General features: G+C 36.2%; 2 protein-coding genes across 3 annotated transcripts in view; both read right to left on the bottom strand.

Moving 5' to 3' along the window:
• The window catches only part of ccdc141 (coiled-coil domain containing 141), a 44,418-nt gene extending 40,991 nt beyond the window's left edge, over positions 1–3,427 (bottom strand). Inside the window, exon 1 of the mRNA XM_065252216.2 lies at positions 2,991–3,427. Coding sequence (XP_065108288.1) covers positions 2,991–3,092 — 102 coding nt within the window. The 5' untranslated portion in view covers positions 3,093–3,427. The remainder of the gene's footprint in view (positions 1–2,990) is intronic.
• A 4,193-nt stretch (positions 3,428–7,620) lies between these two features.
• sestd1 (SEC14 and spectrin domains 1) overlaps positions 7,621–15,918 on the bottom strand; it is a 54,362-nt gene continuing 46,064 nt past the window's right edge. For both annotated transcript variants that reach the window (XM_065252217.1, XM_065252218.2), the window contains exons 13-19: positions 14,727–14,841; positions 14,339–14,498; positions 14,116–14,197; positions 13,905–14,027; positions 11,469–11,660; positions 11,122–11,243; positions 7,621–8,688 (exon numbers count right to left, since the gene is read on the bottom strand). In XM_065252217.1, coding sequence (XP_065108289.1) covers positions 8,532–8,688; positions 11,122–11,243; positions 11,469–11,660; positions 13,905–14,027; positions 14,116–14,197; positions 14,339–14,498; positions 14,727–14,841 — 951 coding nt within the window. In that variant the 3' untranslated portion in view covers positions 7,621–8,531. The remainder of the gene's footprint in view (positions 8,689–11,121; positions 11,244–11,468; positions 11,661–13,904; positions 14,028–14,115; positions 14,198–14,338; positions 14,499–14,726; positions 14,842–15,918) is intronic.

Genomic DNA, 15,918 nt, shown 5'->3' with positions numbered 1-15,918 from the left:
ATCAGTCTTATTATTTGGATTTAAATTAGACCAATCTACCTTTCTATGTAACATACTTAAAACAACTATGATCAGTCTTGAAGAAAAAAATTCATGACTAACTTTTAAGACTAGTCTTAAAGTTTTATGCAACCGGCCACTGTTTGCACACACACAGAGCTACTGAACTGAACTGCTCTGAGAAACAGCCAATCAGAGCAGAGCTCAACATTATTATTCATGACCCTTTCAAATAAAATAATAATAGACAATTTCATTCTAAAAGGCAAATCCTAGAGTTGTAAATGGACATGTAAAACGTTTCTGGATAATTTTTGCACTTAAATAAATAAAGCCACATACCTTCTATGAAGATATTAAAGAACAAATTAACATATATTTAAATGCATTTGTTCACACCTTTAATTGTTATGACTTATGACTTTTTGAATTGGGTAACTATATGATTCTGCACTTACAAGGGCACTTTTCAGTGATGAAGTGAACAACACAAAGTGCTGGGTTATTTTTAATCCACCGTTGGGTCAAAAATGGAAAAGCCGTTGGGTTAAATGAACCCAGATTTTTTTATTTTTAACTGAGATAGTAAAGATGTAAAAGATGTTGCTGCTGCTGCTTGTTAACTGGTACTTATAAGCGAGAACATATCACACCTATACTTGCATCTCTACACTGGCTTCCAGTAAATTTTAGAATTGATTAAGATTGCAGTGTTTGTTTTTAAACCATTACATGGGTTAGAATCAAGCTAGCTTTCAGATAGATTTAATACAGCTACATAGGGGAGAACCGGGGCAAAAGTAACGTGGGACGAAAGTAACAAAGCGATTTTCTCCGAGCCTTGATAACATTTGCATTCCAAACATCTTTACCACACAACCCCTTGACAGAGCTAACAACTTTTTGTACATGTTTTATATCAATTTATCACTAGTTAAAATTAAAAATAGTAAGTTGAACTGACTTGCACAGCCAATTTGTTGTAGGGGAGAACCGGGGCAAAAGTAACCCAGGACAAAAGTAACAAAGCGATTATCTCCAAGCCCTGATAACATTTGCATCCCAAACTACGAGAGCATTTTAGGCACGCGATGACAGAGCTGACAAATATCGCGTTATTTACTCACCATTTACCTCGTGTAGATCCAGAAAGGTGTTTCAACCATGATAAGTAAATTCCAAAAGCGGTCATTTTGTTCTTATAATAACGCGTTGTGTTTCTCCATTTTCATGTGTTAAAGTACTAATCAATCTACAGATTATTAGTGCTCTAAAACATCCTGAAGTTTGCCTTCTCAGAGTTTTTCAAAATAACAGTGAATCGGGTTTAAATGTGAGGAGATCCTAAGTAACACTTGTTACTTTTGTCCCGCTGCTATGCTGTTGTATATGTTGAAAATTGATATTATTTTATTTTAATTTGATTTAATTTCATTTTTTTATAGTGTTCAAACTGTTGAATTTTTTTTATTCTCAACAATTTAAGTGTGTACTGTTGGTTGCTTTTGAAACATTTAATAAAACTGAAACTTAAAATAAAAATATAATTTCTTTATTTTTTTACAAATATAAATGACAAAATAGTGCAGTTACATATTAATGAGGTCATAGTCATGTATATTTAATACAAACAAGTGTAGTACAAAAAAATCTTACTTTTGACCCACCTGTGTTACTTTCGTCCCAGCTGACAATTCACTACTTATGTTCAAAGTGAAATTAAAAGCCCCAAAACTATGGAATAGTATTACAACTAAATGAAAGGTAGGTCCAAACACTTTCCATTTTTAAAGAGGACATTTCACAAGACTTTTCTAAGATGTCAAATAAATCTTTGGTGTCCCCAGGGTACATATGTGAAGTTTTAGCTCAAAATACCACACAGATAATTTATTATAGCATGTTAAAATTGCCACTTTGTAGGTGAAAAGTAGGTCCAAAATGCAAATGAGCTGATATCTACAGTAAATGGCAGTGCTGTGGTTGGATAGTGCAGATTAAGGGGCGGTATTATCCCCTTCTGACATCACAACGGGAGCCAAATTTCAATGAGATGTTTTTTTTCACATGCTTGCAGAGAATGCAAAACTAAGTTACTGGCTTGATCTTTTTTTACATTTTCTAGGTTTATAGAAGCACTGGGGACCCAATTATAGCACTTAAACATGAAAAAAAGTCAGATTTTCATGATATTGACCCTTTGTATCAAACAGAAAACCTATTTTTATAATATATCATTTAACACTGTTTGTTTTATGTTTTCTATGTTTTATGATTATTTTATTGTTGTTTTTGCTTCTATGTACTTGTATTGTCTATTTTATTGTTATTCTTATGTTTTAATTGTTTAAATATTGTCTGTATAGCACTTTGAAAGACACTTGCTGTTTACAAAAAAGTGCTATATAAATAAACCTTGAGTTGAGCAATCAGTTAAATTACAATCCAAGGGGCTTGGCTGGTCCCTTTTTAACCCTAATATTCATACATCTGCTCTGTTGAATTTTTTTTATTATGCCGGGATATCAAATCATTAGGTTTTAGATAAATGTCTTGTGTTCATACCAGTTTAAGTTTATTCTGTAAAGCAACATCCCAAAAATCAATAATGTGATGTTTAATGAAACGCCTTATATTAAATTATTTGTATAAAGTGTTTCTCGGTTGGTAAAGCATTGCATTCGGCAGACGCTTTTATCCAAGGTCTATTCAAGTTAAATATTTTTGAAATATTAGTTTGTGTGGGATCGAACCCGCAACCTTTGCACTGCCAACACAATGCTCTACGAAACAGAGTCGGTGTCTGCTCAATTCATACATGTCAAATGTATAGGGATTAGAAAATGGCAATGGAATTCCCTATTGGCCTCTGTAAAATAAAACAATGAATTCAGTAACTAATTTTAAGCAGCATCAAGTTAATAAGACGCATACCAGACACACAATTCATTTGTTCAGACTCTGAATTGTTAAAGCAGAACAACAAGTACCTTTAGCACAGCTACAACAATCTGTGAATCTCCAGCCTGCACAGCCACAGTACTGATTGTTGTTGTGGAAGGTTGACCTCCAGCATCACCTTCACTGGACATTGTGGACACTATTCCCCGAGTCCACGTGTCCAAACAACCAGAAAGGTCAGAATTAAGCTCAGGACCTCCTGTAATCCAGATCTCCACCTCTCGACTCTTTCCAGAACTTCACAGCCAAACAAAGCAGACAGCAAAACCCAAACAGAACGGAGTCTCCGGGGTTGAGGGTTTCTTTAAAGTGACAGCACCTACATCCACATCAAAGGTCCATCCGCCCTGCAGGTAAACTCCTTGTTACCTCTCACCAAAGAAGATCTTCCAACATTTGGGCTCTCGCGGGCTCCGAGGGCTTGAATGAACTTTACGGCACAGACACAGTCGACTATGTTGACAGGGCAGAGTGCGGAGTGTTAAAAATAGAAATGTCCACTTGGTTTATCACACTGCGCTGAGAGCCATTTGACACACCCCCTGTTTGGTGGTTTGCGTCTGTTGCCCTCCCCTTACAAACAACTCCCTCTTCTAAACCATTTATTTGACTCAGAAATCACTCAGGACTTTTTCCATTACTGTATTTTGTCATCATGCACTATTAAGTCATAACGTCATTCCCAGCATTCCCTTCATGCCATCTTTCTGTCTGGCATGTCAATGTTCATGTTTAAAATGACTGAGAGGCTTCAAAGCACAGACCGCCGGAAAGCCACATTACATTCCTTCCTATTAATTGTAATGGCTACTAAAGTATTCAAATAATTGCTTGGATACTTTACAATTGCTTTGTATTTTACTTGCTATTAAAGTAAACTAAAATCTATATCTTGCATTGTTATCAAAACTCCTTCAGTGGCCAATACAAACACTTATTGGACTTTTTTTGCCATTTACCAAGCATGTGGCTGTCACAACATGTTCCTATTAACTGACAGAAATCAATGAAATCTTTCAGTAGCAACATTTATATTTTTTATTATTTAAGGTAGTGCACATATCTATCAGCATCATATACTCACTGCTATGTTGTCTTTTCCACTGAGAACAATAGCTCAACATCCCAAAACCTCTGGGGTTTTCCTATCTGTGCCTGATGGAGGAAATGGTTTGGGATAGTGGGGAAAAAAGAAAAGCACTGAAAAAGCAATTCATCTGCACATCGCCCCACAAGTAGGGGTGCGCGCGGCAAAAACTAACGCGGGGTTAGTTGTAACACGGACTGTTTACATTGTTGCACAAGGTTGAGCATTTTGTTTTTACGGTATTTTTCTCACGCTGCCAAAAGACGATCTCCCGCAAATGATTGGAAATGTATAATGTTTTTCCAGAGAGATATTGAAGAACGAGTAAGTAAATTTTTTCATCATATGTTTTTTTTTTGGGGTTTCTAAGTTGGGTGTGTAAGATACCAAATCCAATGCTATATGTCATATTAATCAGTTTCTTGTTGACTAAAACAAAGCATCTTGTTGAAATATGTCTTCAGCTCTTAGCAACTTTTTTGGTGGGCTTGAAAATATTTTGACCCAGCGGGGTTAATTGTAACGTTGTGTTACAACTAACCCCTCAGCACTTACGATATGAAAACCGCTAACGTTAGCGTAATTCTTGCCGTTGTTTTAAATAGGCTACACACGAATGATTCGTGGCTGCCAACAAAATAAATGTGCCTGTCTTATCAAAAAGCGTGTGTCAAATTTATTTTTGTTCATATCTTTAATATTGATTGAATAAGGTCACGTCAAAGATTGAAATCATAATGAAATGAATGGCTTAAATCAGACTTTGATGCTCATTATCTCAGAATTTGATTTTGAAACTGTAGTATGGTTATTACAGACTGGGTCACATATAAAAAACTTTTGTCATAATGGTTTTGCTTTTTCTCACATATTTAGACATTTGTATCCATTTATAATTGAACTATTGTTAGAAAAGGGTTGGATGAATGAATACAATATGGATACCTGTCTATTATAGACAGAAATATAAACAATATCCACTTCAAGTATATAGACAAAATAGTATTGAAATATTTGCCTGCAAACTTAATTTTTAGCAAGTGTTACAACTAACCCCCTGCCTGTTACAATTAATCCCACCTATGGGGTAAGTTGTAACGTTTGCACTTCTGTCACGTTTGGTGTAATTGTTCAAGAATGGTAAGTACTAGAAACAAACTTCAAATGTTCATTTGTAGCAGAGATGTGTGTGTTGCTTTTGTAAAAATATAATTAATTAAACTCAAATATTTTTTGAATGATTGAGCCAAAACCAAAAAGCATTAGGTTGTGCCTCGCATTCCCCTACTACGTACGCTTAACATTTCATTTGTTTCCTTTAAAATCTAATTGTGCAAACTGAACATCAATTATTTGTGACAGAAGCTTATTTAATTTTTCTATGTGTTAAGCATTTTGTGTACACCTGATTTTACCTTATAGGAGACATTCAGTAGAGAAGACAGAAAGTGGTCAAGGATCATTCACTACAATACTTACAACCATGGCTATAGATTTTCATGACATTTCCCTATATTTACACTATATGGATTATTAAAATGTATTGTCAGAATTGTTACAAATTTGCTAAATGTCACTAAAGGTATTCAGGATGTCTCCTCATTGGTTCTGTTGCCCCATCCCCCAGTTAAATTCATATCAGTATTATTCCCCAAACCAGCATAGAGACAGCAACTGGAAAGACAGCTGAGAAATTTGAAAGACTTTAGAGAGCATCAAGAGGCAAAATGGGAAGGCCCTGGAGGCCCCAGACACCCGTGCCATCTGTCAGGGCCCCTGATAAACTCACAGGTTTATTATTAGACCGATTCCCGTACCAGTCAACACGTAAGCACCATCTTTGTCATTCAGCTTTCTGGAATGCATGTTAAAAACACATTGTTTGTTGTATATGTGTGCATCTATCTATCGATCTATCGATCTATCTGGATAGGTACAGTACTGTGCAAAAGTCTTAGGCAACCATCACCAGCTTTGTTGTTTCAGAAGTTTTAATGTCCATCCATATTTATTTTTCACTCTTTTTTTAAGATACAAGAAAATAAATGAAATATGTACACAAAATTAAAAACAAAACAATTTTATAAATGTCTTCTTCAGGCATCAGTCAGTATTTAGTGTGACCTCTCTTGGCACGAAACACATCTTGAGCTTTTTTAAGGAGACTGAAGTCTTGAAGTCATTCGATTAGAATTAGAAATTAGGATTTAATTTTATTTAGGTTTAAGAGATCCTGAAGTTTCCTGCTTTTGCCTGAAGTTTACCATAAATACTTGACACTTCAGTTTATACTTTTATACAGTTTTTAATACTACATACACATTTCCTGTATTTTCTGGTTTTATTCTAATAAAAAGACTGAGAAATAATTATATATGATCACTATACAATTGCAAAAACAACAAATCTAATGTAGCATGGTGGCCTAAGACTTTTGCACAGTACTGTATATATTTTAAAAAGGGTCCCTTGCAAAATTTTTATATATTTGGGGGTCCTTGCCGTCATAAAGTTTGAGAACCCCTGGACTAGAGTATAACTTAAGTTTACTTATGGTATTTTATGGGACCTCTGATGGATGAAACTTTTGGGTCACATTTCACAAAGTCATCAAATAAAAACAAAATAATCTGTAATTTAATGAAAATGGGCTGTTTTTAGAATCACCATAATACAAAAATAATTCTTATTATTACTAGGAATAACCAAAATAAAAAAGTATAAAAATAAATTGCCTTAAAAGTTAAACATACTCAATGCATTAGATTAAATGACTTAATATTTTTTAATATCACGATTAAGCACCTCCACCCCTCATTAATGTAATTATAGTAAAAAAGCTACATTTTTCTTATTCCAAGTAGGGGTGAGCGGGGCACAAACTAACGCAGGGTTAATTGTAACGCAGCTACTTTACATATTTATACAAGGCTGAGCAATCTGTGTTTTTGGTCTTTCGCTCTTACTATCAGAAGATGATCTCCTGTGAATTTGTGAAAAGTTTTAATCTGTTTTGGTTAAGATATTGACCAAAGAGTGTTTTGGGGGCATAAAAGTACATTTCTTCATCTTGTGTTTGTGTGATTTCAGAGTTGGGTGTGTAAGTCACCAAATCCAATGTTATATTATTTTAATTACTGTCTTGTTACCTTAAACATAAAACCATTTTGAGACATGTCAGCAACTCCTAGTAACTGATAGCTGGGATTGAAAACATTTTTAGACAGCGGGGTTAGTTGTAACACAATGTTACCATTAAGCATCAGGTATACTTCAAATAAAAGCATTTGCCAAATGCACAAATGTGACACAGTCTGTGAAACCCTGGCTAAAGTCACTTTTAGTAATTACCGTAGCTGTTTCTACATTAAATCATCTTACGTAATGTAAAGAACAGTCTGTGAAAATATAACTTTGATCTCTTTAATATTGACTGAGTAAGGCCTTGTAAGGCTGGAACGTCTTCTAAAATGCAGTATTTTGATGTGCTACATAACATAATATCAATGCTTGAGGCAATTATTAAAAAATTGGCATCTTTAAAAAAAAAATCAGACAGTTGCACTGATAAGTCATGAAACAATATTTCCTGTTTTTATTGAATGGGTGCTTGAATCGTCCTGTACGGCACTGAATTATACGAGGCAGGTTTATGCGAAGCATACATAGAGTCCTGTAAACAGTAATGACTGCTAAATTAATGGTGTATTAAAAGAAACAACCTCCCATCTCCTGTCATCTCCCAAGCGATGTTTGTTCATTTATTTTATACAACTTTTTTCATAAAATACACTATAGCCTTTAAAATGGCAAAAAGCATTATACAATTTAAATGGCAAAGGTAAAAAAGGAAAATAAAATAAATATAGCATTAACATTTTTAAACATGCATCTATATGCAAGCAGCGTACGCATAATGACAATTTATGAGATGAAACAATTTCACTGTCAAAACAACATTGGATTATAAAGCTCTGCTCGTGTTTTGTACCTTTTAGCTTGAACTACAATAGTCTTCATGGCATCTTCTCATACCGTCTGTCAGACTTTAATATTGGCAAAAGGTTTGGTCGACAGAAAGCAGAAATATAAAATACATTGCTTTCTGTCAATCATGAAAGGCATAAAAATTTCGAGCACCTGTTACCAATAGGGGTATAGGAGCCGGTTTATGTACATTCTATAGGTTCAGTAGCACCATTACAAGCTCTGGGTGTCTCACCGATGGACGAGCAAGGCGACAGGTAAAGTAAAGCTTCATAGGGAGGTGAGAGTTCAAAGTAACACGCTCGCTTTAGAGTTCAGCCGTCCACACGAGCAATGCAACGGGAGCCTGCGGGTGTCTATCTTTAACTGCGCTCGGTAAGTTTAGATGGTGCGACGAGTTGGAATACAACAGAGATGGTTTTAAACCGGCACGTGAGGATCACGCGCCGTGCTGCCAAACTGTTTACTGCAAGAAGCCGTGAAGGGTACCACGTTCTCAAGTTTCCCTAGGCCCCGCCTCCAGAGCCTCATCATCCAGCCGTTGGTCCGCCTCTTCCTGTAGGAATCTCTTTTCTTCCACCAGTTTCATCCGGTCACGAATGCTTTCTGCAGAGGATGCCATGTCACCCGGGCTGCCGAAGAATTGCTCGCTCCTGCACCAAAATGACAGGAGGCGAAGGGGAAATTGTGAGGAAAGATATTTCCATCTCAGTCAATGCTAAATAACCTGGATAATATCACAGTAATCTGATACAGGAACATAAAACTAAACTTTTTTTGAAGTCCACACTTAATTTAAATGTATAAGAACAGTCAAAGTGATGGTGTGTGTTTCTTAGACACTTTGAAACCACATTGTAAAACATGTTTTAAATACAACAAATTGGATGTGCAGGTCAGTTCAATTTACTATTTTACATTTTAACTAGTGATACATTGCCATAAAACTTATAATAAATAATAAAAAAAAACATGTACAAAACGTTTCATTTGATATAATCAAAACTGGAAATAGTTTAAATGATTTTAAGCCAATTGGCTTATACTTAAATCTTTCCCATCCTCTTTTCTCGAGTTTCCAGTTATCTCATCAATTAAGAGAAAACATTTCCTGGGAAAAACGTGCTCCTGATGAGTTTTTATGTTAATCCGTAATTATCCACTAGATGGCACACTTACCCATTTATACAAAACTAAAGAAAAAAATTATTTATTAATTTTACACTGTGTGTATGTTTTGATAATTGTTCTGAATCTGATCTCTAACTATTTTTTTTTTACAAAAATGCTTTTATTTCAGCTTTTTGCGGCAAAATATTTTTAAAGAAAATTACCCATATTTAAGAGTTTATAAGCAAAGAAAAAATATAGATAGGATGAAACGTTTTTTTTCCTGTTTTGTTTGTTTGTTTGTTTGAAAGCAGATGGTCTGTTCTTTCATTTGATATAATTATGTTTTTATACTTTTAGAAGAAAATTTCCTGAAAGGCATTTTGTGAAAATCACAAAAAAATGTTGGCAAAAAAAAAAAAAAAAAAAGGCTGGCGGGGAATCTAATGCTACGTACACACCAAACATGGGGCATTGCGTTGCTTGCTCTAGATTACTTGCAGGATTTAACAAATTTTTCGCTCGAGTTGAATATTTTCAACTTGGTTTGAGGCGAAAAGCGCATGTTTTCACGTCAATTGTGCCACCCATATCGGGTCATTCGCATCACCCCACACACGGACGTATCTGATCGCATCTTTGCATTGACTTTGTATGTTATCTTCTTGTGCAAATCGTTGAACTCGCATCTGGTGTGAACTCACAGTAAAGGGGGTCGCACACCAGACACGCAGCTCAGCGCCGCGCCGCTCTAAAAAAATTGAAGACATTGTTTTCTATGAGTATACGCACACCGGTGCCGACAGGTGGCACAGAGCGCCACTCACATAGTTTAACATTAAATAACATTATATTTGTCCCAAATCATTAACGATTACCATTGGCTGCTAACGTATATTTAGCATTTTGAAGTAGATGCTATCTGACTAAGCTTGCGCTATTTAATGTGCACTTCCGGTGTACATTTTTAAAGTAAGTAAAAATAAAGAAAGTATAGGTGTGTCCAAACTTGTAACAAGTTGTATATGCATACTAAGGCTGCGTTTACACAGCAACAATGTAGTGAAAAACGGAAAGTTTCCCCTGTGTGTTCATGAAAAAAATCACGTACATGCTGTCAAAAAGATCAGCGTGTACACGGATCAGAAAGTATGCCAGGTCAGTAGCAATGTTACCTAGTAAAAAAACACTGCAAGCCTGTGCACATACGCATTCGTTTACAGAGAGATAAATACAAACAATCAAGGGGGCGAAAGCATTAAGGAGGTTTCTTTAGACAATGACGTAGGTGACCCTGGACTATAAAGCGACAACATTTTGTAAACTTTTGATAGAGAAATGTTAATAAACTTAGTATCTTGAGTAGCACATAGGCCGCCATTGTTGTTTTTTATACTTATGCCACATGCCTGTAGACTGAATTAAAACATGCACATGACATCACCATTATTCACGTTTACGTAGTTTACACAGAGACGACAAGTAAAATTATGTAAATGTTATGTAAAATCTGTACTTTGAAACCAGACTTCAAAAGTTTGCATTTTCAGGACCTCAAAACGTCACTGTCGTGTAAAGCCAGAAGTATGGTCCAGTTTTACGCATAGGCAAGGGTCCTCATACAGTGCATGTGATGTAAATTGCGTCATAAGAATAGAATGAACACCACTGATTTTTTGTAACTGCACGTATTTGTATGAATTTGTTGAATGTTGTGTTCAGCCCAGGAGATGCATCGCATTTTGTCGTAATGCACATGCGTCAAATAAACTATGCTTTGCAAGGCTGTGCTTTCGACTGTGTTCACGTACACAAATACTCCGGGTTTGAACGACCAGCCAAGATGCATAAAAACTTTCTTGTTTATGGTTGAAATCATTGCCGTGTAAACTGGCCCCTAATCTCAAGACAATTGCATTAGGAAATGTTAAGTAAAGACTATGTAGGCCGTGGATCTTCAAGTTTTCAGCTCTTACCCATCAGGGAAAATAACTGGCACAGTAAGTCTATCCAGCAGAGCTTTTCCCATTGTATCCAACTCTTCATATGCCTCCACATCCACCATCATCTCAGCTAATTCAGGGCTCTCTCTCAGAACCTGAGGACATGCACCAGAATTACATTAAGGAGTTTTTGTTGTTACTTTATGCACTTGAAATCAGCAATTATAAACTTGTTTTTGCACTAAAAAGAATAGCATTAACATTCTGCCAAGCATTTTGTTTGGTGATTCACAGATTGATAGGTTTATAACGATATGCAGACAAATTTGTGGCTCTGCTATTGTTTTAAAAGAGATTTTCCTTTGTGAAATTGCTCTGACCTTTTCAGCTGCGGTATGGAAGGCACCGGCCATTTCCAACCTGTGTTGTCTCTCATCAGACGTGACCGTGAACTGTTTCCACACGCGGTTGAGTCGGGGCAGCGTGTCTCCTGATGAACGTGTGGTACAGCGCAGAGACTGACACAGCACCACTGTCGCCTGTAACAGCTGCCTACCGTAATCATAGGTGCTCTGAAAGCAGAAGATAAAACTGCTACTGTCAAAATAAAAAAAACACACCCTGTTAAGGAACTCCATGGATGTATATCAAACCCCTGCAATCGAAATCCTAAATGTGCATTGTGTAACTTTTACTAGGATCTCTTCACAGAAATTAAAAATAATATAAATAACTATATTATAAGTGGTGGCTTTACAAAAAAAAAACTGTATTGTTTTTATTACCTTAAAATTTAGATATTTTATCGACATATGCGCAGATTCCCATTACATGGAAGACGCCTTAATGTTTCTACAGTAGCCCTAAACGGACAAACTGTTTTATAGAGCGTGTTTTATCACTATGCTGTCTCAGATGATCTTCCGTTGCATCACTAACTCCATCTTTGGGAAGCTAATAAAATTCCCTCACAAACAACAACACACCTTTTTCAGTGAGGTTGATTTCCTGTCAGCTCTTGGTGTGTGTGCGCTATTCCGGTTAAAGTGCCCATATAAGGACTCCCACTGTACTTCCTGCACTAAAATCAGTGTTGTTTTTGGCAGCCCTTTTAGTTTTGGTCTTAGTCCTTTGGACGAAAATGCTTTTTAGTTTTAGTCAAGTTTTAGTCGATGAAAACGCAAAAAGGTTTTAGTCAAGTTTAAGTCAATTTTAGTTAAAAAAAGTAGTCTTTAACAAATTAATTTAGGTTAAAAAGTGTGGTGTATTAAATACTATTAAAATGTGCATTAAGGTTGTCCCTGAGAGCTTGCCGTTGTTTTAATCGGTGTGCCTTCTGCGCATGTCATAACAAAAAAGTTGAGCCTGATATACCCTCATGTTGAGTTTGTGTGTTACGCTGAGACTTTGCTTATAAAATTGAGAAACCCGTGTCTTGCCTTGTTATTTAAATACACCACAAAAAGTATTGGAAATGAGCCTAGGTTTACATGTTAGTAATGTAACCTGAGGGCCTGATACATGTAAAACCTTTAGCTTATCATGAAATGTGTAACAAGCCGATTGTCGAGTAAAATTGAATGTATATGATATGTTAACAGCGTGACTTGTTAGTTACCTTTAAAATAAATATTAGCGTGATGAGCCTTCAGGTGCTGCTTGAGGTTGGTGGTATTCTTCCCACCTAGTTTGTGGCCACATTTACTGTCGTCTCCCAATATGCATTCCGTTTTTCTTTCTGATGGATTATACTGAAAGTATGACCATAAATAATCTTTTCGTTTCCGTTTATTGGTGGTCCTTCGAACTCACCACAGCCGCTGGTGTGCGTGCACGGCATGGCGGCAGCCGGGTGGTGGGCGTACCCAAAACAAGGATAGGAAGCGGCAGCATTGCTGATACTTTTTAGCTAAAAACAGACAAATTTCGCGCAAAATAGGCAGAAATTACACGAACTGTGAACGTCAGACTTATAATCATGTTCGTTCCGTCTCGTCAATGAAAACTTGAAAGCATCTCGTCATGTTTTCGTCACATTAGAGCCATTTTTAGCTAGTCATCGTCACGTTATTGGCATTAAAAGGTGCATCAACGAAATCATTTTATTATCGTCATCGTTGACGAAAACAACACTGACTGAAATTGCCAAATTTTAAATAAAACAAGATTGTTACGTATAAATCTTTCATGTTCAAAAAAAAAAAAAAAAACTCAGAAACTTGTACAAACCCTGGCAAAGTGCATTCGGCACAGAAATACTTAGGCAAAGTGTCAAAAAAGCAGTTGGATGTATGACAATGTTTAGTATGAGGAATCCAACTCTTAAACAGTGTTAAGTCAGAAAGGATGAAATAGCCGCCCCCCCATACGTTTTAAATATGTATTGTGTGTGCCACACAAATTCAGTAGAAAGAATAAATACAAATAAGAATCTGCAAAAAACAACTAAATATAGGGTAAGATTCATTTTTAATTAAAATACAAAAAAAGTATAATATGCTATAGGTTCAATAATACTAATAATATTTAGAGTAATTTATTAGTCCCACCCTTAACGCATGCCATTGGTTGAGCCTTTTTCGCTATGTTGGGTTGTTCAAATAAACAAGTTAACAAGTTAAAAGCTGCATGAAGCCAAAGTTTCCATACATGGAGAAAATAAGCTAACAAATAATTTCCTTACAGTTTTTTCTGCACATTAACATGGGAAAGGAAAAGTCCTCACATTTTTTGACAGAATTAGACCATTAAGTACAGATTTCTATCAGCATGCCAGAAAGTGAAAGTTTTTATTGCCTCTGAAGCAATTCAAATACCTGAGCAACATCCACAAACTTCTTGTGTTTCTCCAGCAACACTTTGGTTTCCTGTGAATCATCACCCAGTCGGATGTGAGTCTTCAAAAGAGCATCGAGTAGCTCTCCTAACCACTCCACTGCCTGAGGAGACATGAAACAACAGCTATAGTCCCTTATAAAACACAGGCCTACTTCAAAGAGAGTACCCATCTTCATTTTCAGCTCTGACCTGTGAAGCGTCCTCCTCGCACTTGAACAGCTGAACCATCTGCAGCATCTTTAGTCTCCTGACATCAACCATATCCTCACACCTATAAAACACAATCAAACGCTCGCCTGTTACTCTCCACCAGAGGCAGCATAAGCAAAACACTGAAATATTTTGATACATATAAAAACACATGCCAGGATAAAGAATTTACTGAATTGCTTGAATGAGAAGAGATGCTAACCTCTGTTTGCGTAGCTGCATGTCCTCCATCACGCTGTGAATGTGCTCGATATTATCTTTGTTCTCAATATTTACATCCTTCCCGTATGAAAAGGGGGTCTGGGTAGACATTTGGTCAAGCAGGACTTGGCCTTTTTCTCTCAGGTTTTGCAAGGCACCCTCTGGAAAAAACAGGGAGAGAAACATAAAAAATGAGGAAGCACCAAAACGTCTTTCTTAGATCTGTGTGGTACTTCACCTCACTACTGTTTTTATGCATAGTCTTGGCCTCGGACGGCACACCTACAAATCACCCACGATTTATTTTGACTGACTGTTTTATTATTACTTCACATTAAAATCTAAATGATATGTTCTGGTATACGAGCAGGAAAGTGGGTCTTCCTAACCTACGCTCTTCAGTTTCTCCTCCAGATGTTTTAGAGTTTGCTGGATTGCAGCTCCATCTGCAGGGGCGACATCTGCGCAGAGCATTCCCAACAGCCCATCTAACTGCTGAGACAACTGACACAAAACAAATACAGTCACATTAGTAATCCATTTTAATCCAATTTCATCCTCTTAAAATGTTAATAAGATCAGAACCGGCTGTTTGAGAAAACCTCAAGTCTACAATCCATTTTAAGTCTTTAGAGTAAAACTGGATCTACAGATGTTACTTCTGGATACTACTTTATAACCAAAAAGAAAAAAAAATGGCAGAAATGTGATCTCATGTTGGCTTAAGCTGAGAGTAAGCCTACTACAATGTATTTATGGCTAGATTAAAACATCAAATTAGCCAAAATATTTACATAATATGTGTGACCAATAAGTCTCACTGGTATATTTGTAGCAATAGCCAACAATACATTGAAGAGGTCAAAATAATTGACATTTTTATGCCAAAAACCAAAGATATGTTCAAGATATTGTGTAAAATTCCTACCACAAATATATAAAAAATTATTTATCATTGGTAAAATGTTTTGCTAAGGACTTTTTACATTTAGGCATTTAGCAGACACTTTTGTCCAAAGCGACTTACAAAGATTAGGAAACAATAAAAGCGATATGGAGGCAATAGTACAAAAGATGCCTATAACAATTTATTAAAATTTCTAAACAATAATCGTTAAGTGTTAGTTTAGGTCGGCGCACTGAATCCCTTAGAGTAAGGGGATATGGGGACGAGACTGCATCAGCCATATCCCTGATGCTGGTCTAGGCTTCATACTACTCCCTTACTCGATGCCCTCCTCGGCCGAAACAACTTTAAAAGGTGACAACTTTCTCAATATTTTGATTTTTTGCACCCTCAGATTCCAGATTTTAAAATTGTTGCATCTCATCCAAATATTGTCATATCCTAACAAACATACATCAATGGAAAGCTTATTTATACAGTTTTTAAGTTGATGCATAAATCTAAAAAAGACCCTTGTGACCGGTTTTGTGGTCTAGAGGTTCCCAAACGTTTTCAGCGTGTGGCCCCCCTTGTGTACGGTGCATTCCTTCACGGCCCCCAAAAGAAAATTTGTGACAAAAAACTGTTCTAAAACTCAACATTTTAATAATAAATAAATCAATTTAATTATACAA

This window comes from Paramisgurnus dabryanus, chromosome 15 (assembly GCF_030506205.2).
Source record: "Paramisgurnus dabryanus chromosome 15, PD_genome_1.1, whole genome shotgun sequence".
Lineage (NCBI taxonomy): Eukaryota > Metazoa > Chordata > Actinopteri > Cypriniformes > Cobitidae > Paramisgurnus > Paramisgurnus dabryanus.
The sequence above is the reverse complement of the archived record's forward strand: the minus strand, read 5'-3'. Positions and strand labels throughout refer to the sequence as shown.